Here is a 20996-nt window from a genome sequence, read left to right as displayed (position 1 = left end):
ATTGAAATACTAGCCCACCCTGAGAGATGATATGAGGTGACAAGATACTATATGTATGTATGTATGTATGAATGTATACGCTAGCCTGGCCTGTATGGTAAAAGTTTTCGAATTTCAGAAGAGGAGTCTCGGAAATCGTTAATTGAGTATATGAAAAGATGATCATAACGCAGTAATCATAATCTGCTGACGTATCACTGCCGTTAACCCTATCCCTCAACTCAATTTCATCCGGAAAATTTTAATTTATTGTTGAAAATAGTAGGGAAATCATTCCAGAGATGCAAATATAATAGTTCTAACGATGAGATAATTTTTCACTTCACTGCTTTATATCACGTTTGAATTGAACATTGACTGACACGGCCAAATGGCAATTACCAATTTTCATACGCCCACGTCGTGTGCGGATGTGTTTCTCTGCAAAGTGTCAGTACAAAATATTCCACAGGGCCACTTCTCTCGTACCATCCTCACCACCACAACGCATCACTCGTGACAGTTACCATTCAGATCACGTCCTGAAACGTAGAACAATCTCTGACAATTTATTTTTTATTTGGATCTGTCGCCGAAGCGAAGGCCTCCTCTCATTCTTCGTCGAAACATAATTCGCGAGCGATTATCATGAGTCAAAGAAGTATGTATCTTCAGGCCTTAACTATTGGGTTCACCTTCCTGACTATTTTTGTGAGTACATCGTATCAAAGTGATTTATTATCGAAAGCGACAAAATCTTGCTGAATATTTTCAGGCTCAACCGACTGAGGTTCCACACAAAGATATCGATATATTGGAGACCCTAATTGACTGCGTACAAAATTACAACGCAACTGCTCATCAATTAGAGGCCAAGAAGAGTGATCATAAAGTCACTGAAGGAAGATCTAATTGTCTGGAATCATGTGTCAAAGAATTGCGGGGAAATGTAAGTACTGCAGATGTGGAGAAAAATACTCAGTAAAAATGGCGTATCTTTTCCCGAATTCCGGAATGAAATGCCGTTGGAATTTTAAATTTTACCGAAAGCTTCAGAATTTTTCTCTGCATTGTATGTCAAAAATATCCCTATTGTCGCGTAAAATTTCTCAATCGATTCGGTAATCGATGAGCGAACTGCAAGTTTCTCTTTTTCAAGTGTCAATGCCAGACTGAATACTCTTTTTTGTGGATCTCTTCGCGATTTTATTCAATCAAATTGTATTTTCTTTAACCCTTCACAGGTCAAATTCTACGATATGTGAATAGCACATCAGGCGTGCTATTTACAAAAAATAACTGTACGATCATTATTATCCCACACCTACAGCGCTTTCTCTCTCTCTCATTCTAAAATATTTTGGTCTTCTCAACTTTCCAGCTCCGAATTCCCCCATAAAAATGAGTTTGTGCTCACCAAAAAAAAATTATTTCCTCGCTGAGCGATCCAGAATCACTATATGACCTCTATCATATTCACACCTGTCAAAAAACTATAAAAATTATATTGCTTTCGAATTTTTCCAGCTGACAAGAACTGGAGTGTTCACCGACAAAGAAATGGTTGAGAAGATTTCCAAAGAGTCGTCAGGAGACAGTCATCTAAAATCCGCCGTGATTTCCTGCACAAAAGACAGTTAGTAACGTCATCATCGTTAGTCATTAATCTAATATTCCTCTTCCACGTCGACCTTCGTTCATGGATTCCCTTGTGCTTCTAGGAAACGCCGAAGGGGTTGATGATTGCAAATCGACAAAGCGTCTCCTCGATTGCTTAAAACAGAAGATAGATTGCCCAAACAGAAACGACTGCATCTTGAGAATTTTATTTACAGTGAATGGTGCTTAGGATCCCAAACATCCGGTAGCATATCTGTATTCCAGTTGATGCACATCCTCTCATAATTTAACTGATGATACAGCAACTGTCCTTGGAGAATGTTCTGATGGTGATGGGATATGACCAACGTCTAGAACCAGATACACAGTATCCTGCAGATAATTATGCATCGAAAAGATTATTAACTGCAGCAACATATGAATCGCATTTCTAATTTTATTCATGATATTGTAATCATTCTTAATAAACCACAAAAAACTCAGTTATTCGTTATTTTGGAAAACCCCAATGCAGTGGCGAAGTAGTCAAATGAGATAAATTAAATTATCTCTTATTCAATTGATTCCAGAAATATTTTCGAATCAAACAAAGATCATGGAATTTTTATAATAAAATTTGAGGTTTTTTGGGCGCAAAACGCTCCACAAAAATGCTTTCACAGCGAGAAAATATTCAATAAAAATTACGGAAGGACCAGTCAAAGTATGAAATGCTTTGTAAATAGTGCCCAATAAATTACGTAATTTTTCAGGGCCATTTCGTATATTTTACATTTTACTGGAGGAGAACAAAATGAAAAAATCCGAGAGGGTATACAAGTAGAAATTACAATAATAATAATAATCATAATAATAATAATAATCATAATACTTATGCTTTTCAAGTACTCAATGAAATCGAAAAAAAACCGAGGATTAGTGCACTCAATTAGCTTTGATAGTTACATAATCAAACGCGCCTCAATCATGAGATTACGCTTCGTCTGGGCATCAAATGACGATATAAATTGCAAATAGTTTAACAGAAAATGATCCCTCGAATTACGGAGTGTTATCCAATCAATTCTCTGTTCAATAAGAGACGGATAATATTTTGATAAATACCAACGTCAGGTATATAAGAAGGATTTTCCAACAAGAAAATCATGTGCTTATTGCAAACAGTGAAGATGAAACTTCTCGTGATTCTACTGATCTTTCACGTTGCATTTGCAGCTGGGGTGAGTTGGAATGCCGTTAAAATTCATATAAAAATAAATCTGTATATTGCGGTAAATCAGCGTTATTTTTTGTTTGTCTTCCAATGGAAGGGTAATGGGAATAATTATTGTTTACACAGGCCTTCAGACCTGCAGATATCGTGCGCTTTCAGAGGGCAGTAGAAAAATGTAGAATCAGTGAGGATGTTAGTGATGAAGTACTTGAGCGTGTGTTGAATGGAGAAATTGTTGATGATCCACATTTCAACTGCTTTGCTGCTTGTCTCCTTGAAGAATTCCAATTGGTAATTATGTGCATTTTATTCCTACGATAAATACTATGAACACTGTTCAGTACACAACATATGGATTTTTCTGCTGAATCTGTCATTGGAAGAATTTCGAAAATCATTTTTATGACCCTAAAGCTGAAGCTTTGGAATGATAAGATTGTTTTTCAGTGGTAATCATTCCAATTCTATAGATATTTCTCTAGCATAGTAATTTTAAAATTTAATCTAACTACATGAAATCTCACAGCTAAAGCCAGATGGTTCATTCAATGATGAATTGGCTGTAACTAAAATACCGCAGGACGCTGACTTCGCACAACAGCTGACAGATGCTATCAAAACGTGCAGTGCTAGAAGTAAGTAACAGTGTTTATCAAAATTTGATGCGACAGTTGTACAAATAAATTCTCATATTTTAGGAGATCCTGATAAATGCACAACAGCTCATTTGCTATTCGTCTGCATGTACGAGAACAATGTAAGTAATGAAAGTCAGTCTATAATTTGGCATGAATTTGTTAATTAAAATAAGTCTATTAACAACTATTAACAAGTTTCTCCTCTGAACTTGCTAATTTTGCATTGTCTGTATTTAAATCTCAATAAGATCGGGTAAATTTTCCAATATACCCAGATGATTGCGGTATTTAATTTAATTTCCAGTACAAACTTTAATTTAATATTATGACATTTTGAATTGATTACAATTAATCAACATTTTTAAGGAGGAAGAAAATAGAAATAAAATAGTTTCAAGGACTATTGCATGGGCCTCACTTTTTTATACAGAAGACGGGAAATTTATATAGCGTTTCACATCCTGTGATGTCACAGAAAATCGTTAGATAAGATTTTGATTTAGACAACCAGGAAATCAAAATTAATCACGATATAATTTTGCAGAACAAATTCACTGAAAAATTTTATGCATAAAATCAGATCAAACAGTAAAAATCCAATATTTTCCTATATTGCAGCGGTAATGTAGGGACATTGTGAAATTATTAACATTACGTTTAACCTCATGCATAACTAATGACTTTAGAAATTCTTGTAGTTTGTGTAATTCTCCGAAGTGATCTGAGATTGATTACGTTTTTTTTAATAAATCAAAGAACGGATTTATAAAAAATTATCAAGATCCTGACGTTTTTCATCGTCTCAGATGACGTCGTCAAAAACTTGAAAAACTATTCAAATCCATTCTACACGTTGTTATAAAGTTATTTACCAAGCAAAGTACAGTTTCCAAAAAAACTACATCTATCCTTGTACCAATTTATGATTGTATTAATAGACAGCTGATGAATATATTTATTTTTCCAGATTCCAACTCTGCTTTTCGGGTAAGACCAACAATATACTGAGCAAAACTCAATGTCAACAAATAGTAGCGTAGCTGCTTTGTCCTCCTCAACGGAAAGGATCATTAATCAGTGGCAACGCAATGGCTCAATGGAAAATTCCTCAATCAATTAATCAATCAATGCCGAAAAATGTTTTAAATTCCAAAAACGTGTACATTGCCAAATTATGAATGGAAACCTTTTCTGGCATGGCAACACACACAATAAATTATCCGCCTTTAAAGTTATGCTGAATCTATTCTTGATGATTATCGTCGTATCAATCCGCACGATTAGTCTTATTAATTACTATAGATATAAAAAATTACCGACGGAGGAGCTTTATCACTACAAAACCTCTACTCCTTTGATCATAAACTTGCTGATTTTTATTGGGTGAGCCCCGACGAAGTACACTGAATCAAATATCAAGTTACCAACCATTGGACGATTGAAATAATTTTGTGGAGGGACAAATCTACCTCCATATTCTTCTACTCAGCCACAAATTACTACATGAAGTCCGAAACTAACTAACACCTATCCCTCTCTATAAGTTGAACAAAAATCATTAATCTCACTTGAAAAATGTCAAACAATGAAGATAAACAATGGGGTTGAGGCGACATGTGCCATAATCCATGCTAATTACGATGCTTCTATTATGCAGAAACACTCTGAATTTATTCAAACATTGTTCATATCCCCATTAGGCTGTTCTGCTAATGATGCGCAATCAGTCGACCATAACATCCTTCGAGGCTGCTCACGTTCCGGTTCTAAATCGGATTATCTTCAGTAATTCATTTTTCTCTGTTCAAGTTCACTGTCGATTGAATGCATTAAAGAATTGTTAATTTTATTGGTGATATCGTAAACATGTCGGCGGGGAGAATACGATTATTCAAATGAAATCCGACGTAATAGTTACATCAGACTAAGATAGCAGGAAAAAAGAAATATTCTACACCCGGTTGGTTGTCAACTCTCTCCTTCGTCTGATTGATGGGGGATGGCCAGGGCCCAGAAAAAATTACCCGGGTGTTTTTCATTTTCCGACTTTGTTGCAGCCCTTTAGATAATTTACAAGTGAGGTTGTCATAAATATTACGTCATCTGTATTATATCAAAGGAATATATATTTTTTATCTATCCTATAATTTATTTCTTCAATAATCTGGTTCATAGTCCTTAAAATGCTGCCCAGACAGACTTTTATAAAAATTCGGGCATTTCCCTTAGATCTCCCTTAGAAAGATATAGATTAAAGTGATATTCACATGATAATCTCAAATGATCATTCTGGACATTAAATTCGATCTACAAAACGTTTGAATTGTAAGACATAAATATCCCCCACTATTTAATTATACGACATGATCTTTATTCTGTTTTTAACATATACGGTTTAGAGAAAGACTCGATATAAAACTAGGGGAGTGGATAATTCGATGTGGTTTACTCGAGAGTCCCCTAGCCCTCGATTCGGCCAGGCTGAGAGGTCTGACTGAGAGACAAGGCCCTTTTGTCTATTGAGTTCTCCATGTGTTGGGTTCTTTATGTCATAAACGGCCGAAGTGTTCACCGTATTTCCTGACGACATTTACAAGGGGTCGCTTGTTCGAGCCAATGTCATTTTTATTTGTTCCCATCCATTTTGCGCTACTACTCCGGTTTGGACTACCTTTCCCTAACTGATGATTGATTACGTAAACTAGTACAGCGGCACTTTTTCATCATCTTCCTTGATAACCCGTTCACTCCATCTTATCAAAGTGCTTCAAACAATATAACAGCCTCTGGCAGATTAGTGGACACACTTGTTGTATTATTTCCGTGTGTATTTTCGAAAGCGATAATTTTATTGCAGTGCCGCGATAAAATGAACTTAAATGTGAACTGTAACCAATGATTTCCTGTGTGGCGGAAATTTTTTTCGGATTGGCAACAGGGCCTTTTTCTTAGTGTCGAAACGTTATTGAAGGCGGCTCTATGCGCCTGGACCACCAGTGCTATTCCAGAACCCTGCGTCAGATACCTTTGGCCACATCTCTATGACGGGATGGAAATGGAGGCAGTTCGCCTAGGAACTTCCATCGATTATTCATTAAAATCAATACAATCCTGTTTGCGTTCATCTTAACAAGTATTTTATTAACTATCTCTACAATAGACGAGCCCTATTCCGAATGAAAAATTTAGTAAACAGTTTGTAAAGTTTTGAATGTTTGGAAAAATTCTTATTTAATGCACAATGATTTATTCCCAAAATATTTCCAAAGGAATGGACGAAAAACGGAGTGATCGCAAGTCCGGGCCTCTTTTGCTAGAAGAGTGACAAAGGGGCTGCCCCGAATGGCATGCCACGTACTCCGTGATAATGCCTTACCAGCAGGCATGTTCACCATCGTAGTTCATGCGCCACCGCAAAAAAATTGCGGGGGGGGGCTCCGTTCGTACTTGTTCAACTATACAGAGAATTTTCAAACGGTGAGAGCACCACTGTGCAGGGATTCAACTGTCGAGACAAAAAGCTAGGCTGTATATGTGGCGCTGGGTCGGTTAAACAGCGTGGACAAGGTAAAGATTGATAGTTTTTTCTCTCGACAGTTGAATCCCTGCACAGTGGTGCTCTCACCGCCTGAAAATTCTGTGTACAGTTGACCATTTATACACTTGAACAAGTACGAACCGGTCAACTTGACGGAAAAAATTAAAATGACGATGATTAATTATCCACGAAACTACAAACAAAATCAATAAATGTATTAACAAGCATGTGCCATGAGGTAAATTCTTTAGTTTTGCCATTTGCAGCCCACCTACGGCTCAGTACACATTATGGTCGATGTCTCGCTAAAAAAACCTAGTATTCTTCTTCATCGACATTCTCAACCAAGCATGTGGCGCCATGTAGTGTGAACCCACCCAACTATCACAATCTTTCCATATCAGCTGCAACAACAGCGCCCTGCTGCACCTGTCTAACAATATTCAGCTATAAACCTCACAGCGATTAGAAGTACTCTGCTTGCAACGAATTCACTTACCTGTGAATAATATTCCTAGAACAATAGCATGAGACCGGCTGAATCCCTAAATTCTGGCCAATAAAAATGGGCGATAAGGGTAAGTACACTTCACTCATAAATCCATTATTATTCATAGGTAATTGATCCTCGCGACGATTGTGATAAGATAAGTGTCATGCTGCTAGTAGTATACCATCTGAGTATCACCATCCAAGTGTTTGACGTCCAGTTACTCCAATAACTGTCACCCATGTTCGAATTTGACCCAGGAAATGGAGGGAGAGATGTTTCAGCACTTGTGTGTCTCCAAAGTGCTCCAGTTTGGACTAATTCCCAATAGAACGTATGCAAATATCGCCTCTTAGGCCCTGGCAATATCCAAAGAATGTTCAAGATGATGTTGAGAGGAGTTTCCGGATAATTCGTAAATACGGTTTGAAATTAGGGAACTCATTAAGAGCATCAGTATGTACTTCACCTGAGCGGATCAATAGAATCGAAAAACTTCCAAAAATAGTTTATGCAACGATGAGGACCACGTGGTGAATGATGTTTGAAATGAGGACAATTGAACGCTGATAACGTACATTCTTGGGAGTTAATTATCTTTTGTATTGCCATGGGATTACTTAGACAGCAAATATTGAGTTCATAAGATTCACCAACGACATTATTATGCAGTAGAACCCTCGGAACCTCTACAAGGCACCATCAAGGGGTTTATTTCAAACTTAATTATACGTAATTACTGAATGCGATTTTTAAATATTTTCAGAGCATCACGTGCACTTCAGCGGTGGCAGTGGCCTCACCTTTAACAATATTATGATACAACCACAACGTCATGGATTTTTAGACGCTCATCTGGGATTTCTTCAACTCCATCACAGGTGATGTGTCAAATCATTGAGTCAACGGGTTAAACTCTGATGCTTTGTGAATCCTTAAAACATAAAATGAATGTTGTAGGCAGTTTTCAGTCTTTCAAGAGTAATTCTGATGGGTTATCATGTGATCAATTATTTTTTTTACTGAACTTCATTATTTGTTTTCTCATTTGAACTTCCAATAGTTTCTTTTCTATCTAAATTATTCTCAAAGATACCGAAATTATTATTAAAAATGTATGATTTTGAACAAAAGATTGGTCCACCACAATTAATATGCGTCTTCATAGAATGTAAACTCCCAGAGGCATCATATCTCCATTCAGGTGGTTATTTTAATTTTTGTGCCATCACGAAACTTAAATTTTCCTCAGCCATCCGGCAATTGGTCCATTCGCTCAACTTCTCAATGTTGAAACTGCCTTCCCTGTGCACTTTTCTCTGATTCTTCCTTTGTTTTCAGATATCATATGGAGTTTTCAATACCCTGGAATAGGTGTATCCACAATGAGAGTAAAACAAAGCCAGCGGCCATTATCGAGGACACCGGAAATCCAAACTGCAAAATCATTGATATTGCAGCGGAAAAAGATGACCTAAAGTAATGACCTTTTATTGGATTCTTGCTTCTAGATTCAGCGAGGAATTGCGGTTGTAGGGGGTTTTGCAGGGATAATTTCCTCAATTTTCATTTCGACCATTTAGAGTTCAGGTTTCTGGGTCACATGAGGCGTTCAGATCAGTTTCACATTAATAATTTCATAGCAGCTTACCAATGGTCTTTTCCTATTTTGCTAAATAGATTTTGCTTTTCCTCATTGTTGTGAATAGTTAACTGTAGAAATTCTGCAAAATTGAACGAAAGAAATTCAATGTGAATACACTATTTATTATTGATAATATATAAGTAACTCCAATTATCAATTTTCATCTTCTTACTCATTTTGAAAATGTATTTCATTTATTTTGTTATTCACGTTGATATTTCGTATACATCTATTCAACTTTTTTATTTAGCTTAAGCCCTTACAAGGTCGCAAAAAAGCTTCTTTCTGGTTTTAGTGATACGGGAACACTGCCACGAAACCAAAAACCCCTCAATCCTTCGAAACCAAAAACCGCCCACGTCGACTCTCAATAAAGAGATTGAACTAGAAATTATAGAATTTAAAAGAGTTCAATGATACATTATGCAACAAGGTCGGTCAAAACGAAATTCACAAGTGTGAGAGTTAGAAAACGAGTGGTAGATGAGTTTTATAATCACAACTCATAAAATCCTTACCTCACTTGTTGCGTAATCTATTATAACCGTCGATAAATACAGTAAAATTATTTTTTTAATATCTTTTCATCTGCTCATCGTAAAGTCCTGTTAAAAGTATTGCATTCATTAGCGAAACAACGTTCTTAAGAAAAATATGCATTTGTTCAGACTTAAGGTGGAATTGCTGGCCTACCAAGAGTTCCTGAGAGAAGCCATTCGAGTGAAATGCTGTGAATCTGGAGCACCATTAACAGTTACTCTGAAAGGAAGAGTTTTAGGGAAAGATAAAGGAACGCCGGTCCTCAAAAACGGTGTTCGCAGTATTGCCATTGAGGCAGACGACGACGATGATATGTCTGAGTGACTTTCAAACATTAAAACCCATCAAAAGTGATTCAATTGGAAATAGGCTGTGTCTATGAGCGAAAGAGCGTCTAGGGGCCTTCATACAAATGCATTTTATCTTATCTCGAAGATTTCATTGGGATGCAGTGAGTGAAACACTTTCACGATGTAATCGCATCTGAGATATGAGTCTCGATTATTTCCGGCGATGTGATCACCCACCATCCTTATCAACATCAAGTTTGTAATGTAAAAAACAGTCATGCAATTTTTTTTCATTTGTTTAACCATTCTTTTTGTAATAACAAATAATAATTATATTCAGAGAGAGTCTATCAGTCTTCATTGAAATCCACACTATTTATAGCAGAAAATAAAGAGTGATCGAAACAAGTCTATAAAAAGGGTAACTTTTATTCTTAAGATTAATCCCCAAATCTCAAAACTCTCCTGGTGCAACTGTTGAGCTTCTTGTGTAACTGTCAATTGTTTTTCAATTTATTATTCATCACTACTTTCACTATTTTTGAAAAACAATAGAGAGCAATCAAAAGAGATTGATCTCATATTCAATTTGCATTTATTCAATTATCAAAATCATAGCTATTGTTTCGTGACATGTGTTTGCCCAGATATTCCATCAAATTCGCCTCAGTAGGGAAATTGTTGTTTATTCTCAAATGAAACTTGCTCCTTAAGTTGTATCACCTTCACAAATTTTAGTTCCGAAACACTCAAATCCATCTCCAATTGCACAAGTTCTTTTCCAACAACAACAAAGACTGTAATTTATTATTCGTGACAAAAAAATCACTATTTATTACATAGAAATAATGACTTAAGAAAAGAGTCAACAAAAATTCTCTCAACACTCTCTCTCTCTCTCTCTCTCTCTTGAGCACAATTTTTTTTTTGTCGATTCACCACATCTGTCCAGAACTTCATCTTCACATCAGCATCTGCCTTGCCAAGTCTTTTGCAACAATAACCCGTCCTGTAATTCATTTTCTATGACTGATAAATCATTATTATAATAGAAAACAAAGACTAATGAAATAATCAACAAAATATCTCCCAAAATGCTGCTCAACACTGAAATCGTCCTTTTTTGGTAGGAATACCAGTCGGCCCATCAACGAACTCACATATGTTAAACCCAAGTCTGACGAGAGGATGGCAATTGCTCCTGGGATTCCCCCATCTACCTCTGAAGCTCATCCAGGCAGGAGTGCCCCCCGTCTCCTCATCAGGAAGCACCTCCAGCCTCTTCCACGTGGGCCAGGCGATTCCAAATCCACTCTCGTCGTACAATCTCGGTAGTCTAACAAATTTGTGTTTACCCGGTGCTGTCCACAGCCCATGAGATCCCTTCGCACTAAATAACACAGGATGTGATCCAGCAGAAGTGAATACGTACTCCGGGAAAATGGGCTTTTGGAAGATACCTGTTTCGTCGTAAATTAATGAAAATTCAATTTTCACAAAACGATGCCAAGAAAAGGGGGAAAAACAGTGACGTAAATCTAAACACCGAAATTTAAGAGAAAAATGGCGACGGAAACGACCCTCTAGATTTTGACAGAGGAACATTGCTGTTGCCAGAAATATTGTTTCTATTGGTTACATATTTGCTGCGTATCATACAGAAAGATTTACTCATACGAAGAGAAATATTCAGTAAAAATTGCGGACCTCAATTTCGCTCACTAATTGCAGAAGGGACAAGGACAATTTAAGGTGTTGGTATCATAATTTTGTAGAGGTGATTCACATCAAAATTACAGATGGACATGAAAAATTCTGTGAATGGTCCATGAAACTTTCTTCAACTACGCAAAATGTTCAGCTAAATTCTCCTGGCCTATCTTACTATTCAACAATTTTTCTAAGCAATCGATCACTATATTTCTCTTTACTTCCAAATGATTCGCATTGAGAGTGGCAATCGGAAGGGAAATTAATTCCGCAGCCCTGAAGAACTCATTTTCAACGATACATTACCTTTCCGCGTCTCCTGACTCTCATAAACGAAAGTTCCAGTCCTCACATCATACCGATAGAATGCCCCAGTATCATGAGCGGACACGTACATGGCAACGGGATGATCATCTCCCTTTTTTCCCCGGAAACACCAATCATCATAAGACAATCATGAAAATCGTGACTCCAAGAGTGAAAATCCGAGGATTATTACCTTGAAGTAGAGACTCATGTGTTCCCAATCACCCACATGATTACCATACTCCTTGAGCCGACCTAGACAAGTTCCCCCGACTGTTGGAATAGGCCACGTACCAAAAAATCCAAGATCCAGAACGCAAACGGCCTTTCCCTCGCTGAAAGGATAAAACATCCAATAGGTCACGTGAAAGTGCATTCGCTTCCTCAATCCGTTGTCATTATTAATGACTTTTCCATCGTCATTATTGGCTTCTGGCATTGATGTTGTCATTTTAATGATGCTTTTCTTAATGCCCAATGGCATTTCATTAATCTGAAGCGATTGGTAGAGGTCAGAAGACAATATCTCGCGCCTTCTTTTTGATCTCTCGATGGAGTTCGACGAGTCACTTGTCTCCTCACAGGTCTTCACCAGGGCATAGATTGGGACTTTACCAGCCGGCTGCTTTCCGTATAAAAACGATGATTCATTCCTCAGCAACGTCACTGATTTAAAGTGAAAATTTACTTCCGCAATTAATATTTTTCGATTGGAAATTTATTGGAGGCGAAAGGTCATAACATTCCATTGCAAAAAAATGCTGCCCTTGACTACTAAATTCGACTATTAAATTTCTCAGGTACATCATTTTTGGTTTTAAGATTATTATAAAGCAAATTTGGGGGAATTAACATACATTTCAATGCGATTTCGCCTTCGGCTCGTTCTAAGAACCTCCCACGAGTCTAAAAACACTTTTCTCACGAGTATCGAACACTATTTTTCAACACAATGTGCGGGAAGAGAAGCAGCCGTAAGACAATAATTCAATCAAAATAAATATTTGAAGGAAAATTAATATTTTACGGAATTCAATTTAGATAATACCGATTGGGTATAATTTTTTTATATTTTTCTCTAGAATTTGACTGTAAATATTCCAATGCAGAGAAGCCCAGCCGATCTTATATACTTTAATTTAGGAGTAATCGACTATTCAAACGGTAAACATTCATCGGAAAAATTTTCAATATTCGTTTTGGGAAAGTCAACGAAAATTTAATGAGAATCTTCATCCAATGAAAGCTGGAGAAGTGAAAAAAAATAGGAAGTGAGGGAAATTGCTCACCAACATCAGTGCGCGTGCGGAGGTAATTGTCACCGGCTTGCACGTGCTCGAGGAACTCCGGTACTCCAAGGGGCATGAATCTTTCCCCAGGTGCTAGCCAGACTAATGGTGCCCATGACTTTACAAGTTCTCTCACTGCAGGACAATCAAAAACCTCATATATGTTGGAAATGATTGATGGGGGGGGGGGGTGGAAGCAGGAAGACAGGTGTCTGCATGCACCGTAAATAATTCTCTGGTCTCGTGTATCTTCTTGAATTAGCCGTGCAGATTGGCGCCTTTGTGCATGCAATTTTCTTTCGTGCATTCACCGAAATAAGACCGTTAGACAAGAAAATGGAAAAAAAATTTATCGTATCTCGGCAGCACGCAATTCATTGCCACTACACTTTCTACCTCACTTCAATTACAGCCATTACGTAAATAATAAGACTAGGAGCTTATAAAAGGAATGAAAGTGGTGGACTGCATCTACATCTTTACTTCCGATCATTTGTTGAATTTTTTTTCTAATCGCGAACACGAGGAGATTACACTGTTGATCATTTGTTTTTTCGCCACATCGATTGATCTTTTTATTTTAGGACATCGTAAACAACTGTTTTAATCGATCTTTACTGCCAATCATTTGTTGCATTTTTTTTCTAATCGCGAAAACGCGAGGATTACACAGTTGCTCATTTTTTTTCGTCACATCGATTGATCTTATTATTTCAGGACATCGTTATCAACTATTTGAATGAATTTGACTGGCAATGATTTGTGCACAAGTCAATCTTCCCCTTTCCACACCGTAACCCCATTAGGTATTGAGGAAATCGGTAAATGATGAGCTTCCGGCTGGATGAAACGAGTTCATCGATACAGTATTCGATGATATTGACCGTTGCAAGACCCCCTGATAGAACGCCGGAGAGAATTTAAGTGGCGCACTTGTGAATTATTCGATACACAGTTGAAGTTAACAATCGTACAGGTTTCATTAGACCGGTGCTGTGAAGGAGGACGAGTTGACATTTTTTTTTTCCTCTGGCGGGTTGAAGGAAAGAAATATCTTGACGAAAAAAATCGATTTCTCGGCTAACCCAATGACCCGAATAATCCTCAATGCTATCAGATGTACATTGGATTGACCGAAGGGTATTGAAGGTTCAGTAACATGTGAGGGCAATTGACAAAAAATTTAAAAACAGTGAATTGCGGTAAATGATTAACTCACCCCCGCTTCCATCGCTCGTCACCCTCTGTACAATCAGCAGAATCATCACCACCGGCCGCAGCATATTTCCGTAAATGCATTTTGCTCGTTTAACATAAATTTGAATTTTTCAAAATAATATGTCATGATGATCAGTCATTTTTAGGACACTGTCTTTGTATTTGTAGTTAATATAAAGGAATTTGACACTTCAGTGCAAGGAGCACGAGAACAATGAGCCGACTTGGTCCTCCGGGTGCAACGTCTGCTAGTGACTGACCGCATGTATCCAAACATTCCCACAAGCCGTTCACCAGCAGAACGCGCATTAGGGTCGTGTATGATACAAACACGATCATCACAGTGCTAAACGGAATCATACGTGTACAGTAGTGAATATTTTTGGATAGAATTTAGACTGAAAAAGGAAGAGTTGTGTTAAACATTCCTATTGTTATCCAAATTTCATTTAACTACACCTTATATTCATCATAACTTAAAATTTGCCTCCTCGCTTCAGCCAAATTGACAACACGTTGATTATTTATAATTAAAACCGAATTTAAATTATAAAGTGTAATTAAATTATTCATTATCGGTTATAATAGTTTTCTTCTGTATATTTATATTATATGCTGATAGAAATTCAATTTATTTCTATTCATTTCATTGAATTTAATTATCAATGTCAAATTTCCCCCCTTTCTCGGTAAATTAAAGTTTAAAAAAATTTGGAGCTCCCCACAAGAGGCCACAGACACCAATCCGAGATAAGTCTGTATGCGTGATGTCAACACGAACGAGTTCTCCAAGTCCAACTATGCAAGATTTTTTTAGTGGAATGTGGCACGTACATGCGAAAGAACCAGAGGATATTCTAATGTCTCAATGTAGACAGTCATGAGGGAGGCGAGTAAGAACGTAACAGGACCGTAATAGGACCGGTGATTGCCAAAGATATTTCTTTAGTACTACCTCAGTACCTCAAGTGCCCATGGAAAGCGTTACGAGACATCCGATGTTCTGAGGCACTTGATGACGCGGGAAAATAATGCTCGGAATAATAATAGCAATTACATTCCTTCAAGATCGTTATCCTTTTTATTTCTCGTTTTGTTACCACTCAAACATTTGTAACAGATTTAAGCAATGATTATTTCGGTGAATTATTTTTATTTAAAACTTTTTTTTATTCCTTTATAGACTTTATATTAGAAACTGGAGGTCACATAGAATATATTTCAAGGTGATTCTGGTACTGTTAACTTGACAAATCACAATCTGTACAACTAGATTAATTAGAATTGATTTTTGCATACGTTTTATTCTTTAGCGATTCACCTCAGATATTTCGGTTAATAATATCCGTCCAGAAATATCGTTAAGAGTGATTAAAACACGATTTTTTGGGATTAAAAATCATGAGGAAAAATTGTCAACGCTATTATCACTGTGGAATATTCATTCTCCCACTTTTATTTCGATTGGAATCTGAGAGAAAAACGAATGAACTCCCAAACGAGTCGTGTTTCCACTAGTAAAATCATGAATAGAAAGTCACTAAAAAAAATGATTCGATACGAATTACAAAATTGTGAGTGACTCAATTAAAAAATAGTCTCCTTTGAAAAAATACAAGTTAGATTCATTAAGATATTCCACCCCCACTCCTGTGGCCAATCATAATTAATGTACATGTCCCAAGTTGGTCCATTTCTCGGAATCAAAATATCTTGTATAATGGGAGGTTTATCCAGAAAAAATGCAACTCTGAATTACAAAATTGCTACCACGTAATTATTATTTAATTTAAAAATTGATTTTAGAATCAATAGTTATTGAATAGCGAAAACGATCGACTACTATTCCTTATTTACAAAGAAAGGAGTATTCGTTACTCACAGTTATGTTTCTTGCCTGCACAAAGAATAATTTTTTTCTGTAAAATGTAATCTATTTCTCCAGTAAAAATTTTCAATCTCGTCGCACGCTTCGCATATTTTGTACAAAGAAATTTTATTACTCTTAACAAACGGTTTATTTGGTACAAATAGGACTCGTTTAATCACTTCGCTGTTTTTCTCTCAGTACGGCGTGAATGAACAGTTTGATTATTATTGTATAATTGAACGTAAATATCTAACAACACGACCAGTTGTTTTTGCCTCTGACTGTTAAAAAGTGCAGTCTCTGTGGTCGTTTTCGATGTCAGATTAACAGCCATGGCTAACAAGCAAAATATATTATTTTCTAATTAAAAAAAAAACAAAGCCACTAGATGTGGTCAAGTTACACGAGCGTGATTACTCTTGTTTTCTTTCTTCAGTTATGTTTGTTGTAAAACACGTCAGTCTCTTGGTTGATTTTTTTCTCACTTGTGATAACCACACAAATTGTCTCACTTCACTATAAATTGTCGGTCGATTCGTTCCGTTATTCGTATCAAAGCATAAGCTACGATTTAATTCATTCCGGCACCAAAATGATGAAACGTATCGGTGCGAGCACGGAGGGGGAATAGGTAACCAGGATATTTAAATACAGCTGGACGCCTTATTATCGTCTTTCACGAGCTTCAATATCTCAAAACAAAATTGCTGATCTGATTGAAATATAACTCTTACTAATAATAACGATGAATTGTAAAAATAATTGAGATTGATGAAACGAATCGTTCAATTGTTGATGATGTATGTGCAACTAAATAAATAACGAATGAGTTGGGAAGAAATCCTTCAATGAATATCAATAAATTTCTTATTCCAAGGACAAATCTAAATGTTTTCGTATTTGTCAATACCAATCGATTAACTAACAACAATTCTTTTTGATAAATATTCACTTCGAATATTATCGTCAATAATCACTCCTTCAGAAATAGGAGGTGATTAATCCTAGCAAATTGTTCTTGAAAATGTATGTGTAAAGAAAAATAAAATACCTGAAAATGAAAATGAAATGCCTTAACGACAAGAGCCTATAGTTTTTGAATGATGTTCCAACGTACGCCCGCCAAATTGCGCCTAGCACCAGAGTGTGGCCGACGATGGTGCCGGAATGACTTAATGAACGTTAAGAAATTCATCAACCGTTGAACTAATGATGAATGTGCCTGTGTGAATTTCAATTTCATCAATCGTGAGGATGATATATTTCTCCGTCTATCAATAATTATAACTTTGTACGATTGATAAGTTCTTAGAATATTATTTTTGTTTTCAATTTTACCGTTCTTTCATGTTTTCTAGAAAAATTTCGTCTTGTAGAGCCAAACTTTTAAACCTCTAACAATAATGTATTGCCACAATGATACACTGAAATAATAAAGGAAGAACAATAGCTTTCAGTTTCAGCAATTCTCGTGACTGATATTTCTCCATTGAGATGAATTTTTTCCCATAAAAAAATTCTGAATTGAGGTAACGAAAAAACTATGTACCTGAATTAAGAATAATTTATACTCATATATATTATTTTTTATGTGAATCTATAGTATGTTTCACATAAACGTATTTTATGCTCGAAAAGGGAATGATTAATTCCTTGTTATTAGCCCGGGTTATACCAAGTCAAGAGCCTGGACACTTGAAACGACTGGACTAATCGATTGGAAATCAAGGAACATCACGACAAATTCCTAAAAAATGCAATTATTTCCCATTCCGAAATCATAAAGAAATTAGATGACTTCAGAAATAATTATAATTCATTGCCACTAGTGATACTCCAAATTTTTATTCGAGTTCACTCGTACAATTCTGTCTGACCCCCATGATCGTTTTGTGAATATGTTACTTGATTTATTACTATCACATTGCATAAGGCTCTCGTATAATTCTTGAATCTCCAAATTCTACCCACATACGATTATCAGCGGATATCCTACTTTGGTTGAAAAATGACTTATCCAGTGATTTCTTAAAATCCAGGAGCTGTCAGAAACTACCATAAATTATGGAAGTCACTGTAAATTAAAAGAAACCATCATCCCCTATGCTTATTAAAAGATCACAGTTATCATTCAAGAAATTATAGAAAATTATCAGGCAGTGTCAAAACATTATTGAAAGAATTGCTCATATCTCCCTTCTTAATAGAATTTAAAGTCTAAAAATTGAGAGCAAAGTTCCGGTCTACACTACTCATTCGAGAGGACCACCTTGTGAATGATTGACATTTTAAAACTCAATGATCAGCGTGTGATTGTGGAAATGTGCCATAAATCACGTACGAGCGGCGTTTTCAATTTTCGCATGTAATACCACAAGAGCTCCGAAATTATCGGATATTTCCCGATAGGTTCGTTGCAAACAAATGAACGTGTCAAGTTTTCCAGTTTAAAAATCACGAGCGCGAAGCGCGAGTGATTTTTCTGGAAAACTTGACGAGCTTATTTGTTTGCAGGGAACCTTGAGGGAAATATCAGATAATTTCGAAGTTCGAGTGGTATTCGGGGGATTATTTTTTGCATCCAAATCTTGGCCGATAGAATTGCACCATGAGACATAATTTTCAACGAATTGCCATTTAATCTGTCAGATACAATTGAGGGTTACTTCAACATTTGTTTTTTTTTATATATATCAACATGCAAAATTTCCAGTGAAATTTCCAAGAATATCCGCTGAAATACCGTGTTGACTATACAAAATAACGTCGAATGGTGCAATCCTATTGGCCAAGATTTGGATGGGAAAAATAATCAATTAAAACCCTGATTACTTGACTCACTTTATACATTTATATTTTGACCCTCATCCTTTCATTTTTACATCCGGGCCCTCAGTTTTTGAGGATTACATTTGTAAGTCCCGACCCTCATTTGTAAATCTCCACTCCTTCATATTTATCTTTTGATTTTTAGCGCCTTATATTTATTTTGCAGTTAAGAGGACTTGATACAACCCAAGCTGATATAAAAAAATCTGTATACGCCGTATACTTTATTCTTGACTCAGGCTTATCCATATACTGATTCTGATAGTATCAAATATCATCATTCGGATTTTTTTGTCATGAATCACTAGGTTGTTTAACAATTGACCTAACACATTCAGCTTCGTAGGTCATAATTCTGAAATCATAGCATGGCATGTGTAAATCATAAAAAATGACGTTGATCTAATCGCATGAAAGTGATGCCATCTTTGAATAAAAAATTAATAGATACAATAGTTGACTCCTGTGTTCAACGAACAGATTCAATCTTTTTCCGACAGTTTGGACATAGGTTGTGACTTTCCTGTGAACACAAAGTACAGAATGATTTAGCTCCTATTCAAGTTTCATTCATGTTTCAATTACTCTACACTTGTTATTAGTTATGTACGCTGAAGAAGAATAAAACCGAATCAGACAATAATTCTTTCCTTTATCTCACTTAGAACAGAGTTACTAAATAAAAAAGTGATTTCCGCGTGTCAATATTTTTAAAGGATAAACGTATCCAACTTAAATTATCCAACTGAGAATGAATTTGGCGGTGAAGTTGGCAAATCGGTGACAAAATTCTTGGAGAATCCAGGAACCCCCGTTGGAAAATAAACGGATATTAACTCCCAGGAAATAAACAGAAAAATTCTACCACCTCTCACTGATCGTTTATGCGGTATCACCCCACAACATGCCCTCTGTTATATCACTCTGAATCAGTGGTCAAATCTTTAGCCATTTCCTTTTGCCAAACACCTTAATAGTCCAATTGAATGACTGAAAATATTTGAATACATGGCGCGATCAGCACCAACCTGTAAGTGACCATTCGACATTCTAAAAATATAGAGCTAAATAAATAATATAAAAATTACCATTTGTCTCTGATCTCTCCACTCCTGAATACAAGACTCATGAAAGTGATGCCTACATGGATGAACATAAACAATCTGTTGTACCCCAATATCATTCAGACAAATCGTGCACCTAGCTTTTTCATTGCCAGCACTAGAATCCTTCTTTCTACATCTCGATCTAAAATTAAATTCCAAAAATAATGACAGACCGAGCGACAATCAAATGTATTTATATCATCCCAAACATCGTATTTACCTGTCACGAGGTGTCCACGAATTATTCGGTGGATCCGGTTGTATCCCAACATCAGCCCCATGAGGATTGTGTGAATTATGTGTATTGCTTGAATCCGCAAACATGTAATACAATATTGTTGCTAAACCAACTCCAACAACGAGTACAAAAGCCATTCCCGGATGCGTCATCCTTATTTCATTAAAATTATTTGGTTTTCTTGCACTTTCAAAAGTCAATTTTCTTTGCTATTGTTCTTGTTTTGCGTCGATCAATCACAGTCGCACTTGTCGTCTTACCATTGACTTTTCGGTGCACAATGTAACGCCTCTACGGAGTAGATACGGGCTACTACCCACAATGGCGTTTAAAACAATCGACTGAATCAAGGAAATCCCAAACATAGAGAACTTTTATTATTTCAACCACTCAATATCTCATTTTTTTTACTTGTATTGTATTTTGATCACAGACCATCACCTCTTGCGCGGTATTAAAAAAAAAAACAAAGCAAAT

The 20996-nt window shown here is 36.3% G+C and overlaps 5 protein-coding genes across 9 annotated transcripts; 3 read left to right on the top strand and 2 right to left on the bottom strand.

Annotated features, from left to right (window-relative positions):
• The first annotated feature begins 438 nt into the window (after positions 1-438).
• Positions 439-2081, top strand: LOC135166153 (uncharacterized). The gene is made up of 4 exons (XM_064128202.1): positions 439-690; positions 755-928; positions 1507-1615; positions 1701-2081. Exons 1-4 carry the CDS (start codon positions 628-630, stop codon positions 1826-1828), a joined length of 474 nt encoding a protein of 157 aa, XP_063984272.1. The 5' UTR covers positions 439-627; the 3' UTR covers positions 1829-2081.
• Positions 2082-2660: 579 nt separating this feature from the next.
• Positions 2661-4685, top strand: LOC135166124 (general odorant-binding protein 56d-like). Its single transcript, XM_064128144.1, has 5 exons — positions 2661-2819; positions 2939-3103; positions 3339-3447; positions 3511-3569; positions 4418-4685. Exons 1-5 carry the CDS (start codon positions 2745-2747, stop codon positions 4439-4441), a joined length of 432 nt encoding a protein of 143 aa, XP_063984214.1. The 5' UTR covers positions 2661-2744; the 3' UTR covers positions 4442-4685.
• Positions 4686-7336: 2651 nt separating this feature from the next.
• On the top strand, positions 7337-16726 carry LOC135166095 (uncharacterized). Of its 3 annotated transcripts, none has more exons than XM_064128081.1 (5): positions 7337-7566; positions 8245-8359; positions 8820-8957; positions 9792-10374; positions 11084-16726. In XM_064128081.1, exons 1-4 carry the CDS (start codon positions 7554-7556, stop codon positions 9985-9987), a joined length of 462 nt encoding a protein of 153 aa, XP_063984151.1. In that variant the 5' UTR covers positions 7337-7553; the 3' UTR covers positions 9988-10374; positions 11084-16726. The 3 variants fall into 3 exon arrangements, with proteins under 3 accessions (XP_063984151.1, XP_063984141.1, XP_063984161.1); XM_064128071.1 differs by lacking the exon at positions 7337-7566 and adding an exon at positions 7617-7893; XM_064128091.1 differs by lacking the exon at positions 7337-7566 and adding an exon at positions 7625-7812.
• On the bottom strand, positions 10728-14618 carry LOC135166082 (uncharacterized protein). Its single transcript, XM_064128056.1, has 5 exons — positions 14478-14618; positions 13259-13393; positions 12163-12635; positions 11970-12081; positions 10728-11413 (listed from the first exon to the last, which is right to left on the bottom strand). Exons 1-5 carry the CDS (start codon positions 14539-14541, stop codon positions 11055-11057), a joined length of 1143 nt encoding a protein of 380 aa, XP_063984126.1. The 5' UTR covers positions 14542-14618; the 3' UTR covers positions 10728-11054.
• Positions 16727-19367: 2641 nt separating the features above from the next.
• On the bottom strand, positions 19368-20975 carry LOC135166106 (uncharacterized). Of its 3 annotated transcripts, none has more exons than XM_064128114.1 (3): positions 20502-20975; positions 20264-20423; positions 19368-19698 (listed from the first exon to the last, which is right to left on the bottom strand). In XM_064128114.1, the coding sequence occupies exons 1-3, from the start codon at positions 20669-20671 to the stop codon at positions 19645-19647; spliced, it is 384 nt and encodes a 127-aa protein (XP_063984184.1). In that variant the 5' UTR covers positions 20672-20975; the 3' UTR covers positions 19368-19644. The 3 variants fall into 3 exon arrangements, with proteins under 3 accessions (XP_063984184.1, XP_063984174.1, XP_063984193.1); XM_064128104.1 differs by lacking the exon at positions 19368-19698 and adding an exon at positions 19711-20203; XM_064128123.1 differs by lacking the exon at positions 19368-19698 and adding an exon at positions 19712-20165.
• Between the last annotated feature and the right edge of the window lie 21 nt (positions 20976-20996).

The sequence above is a fragment of the Diachasmimorpha longicaudata genome, chromosome 1 (assembly GCF_034640455.1).
Source record: "Diachasmimorpha longicaudata isolate KC_UGA_2023 chromosome 1, iyDiaLong2, whole genome shotgun sequence".
Classification (NCBI taxonomy): domain Eukaryota; kingdom Metazoa; phylum Arthropoda; class Insecta; order Hymenoptera; family Braconidae; genus Diachasmimorpha; species Diachasmimorpha longicaudata.
Note: the sequence above shows the minus strand (reverse complement) of the source record. Positions and strands in the feature narration are given on the sequence as shown.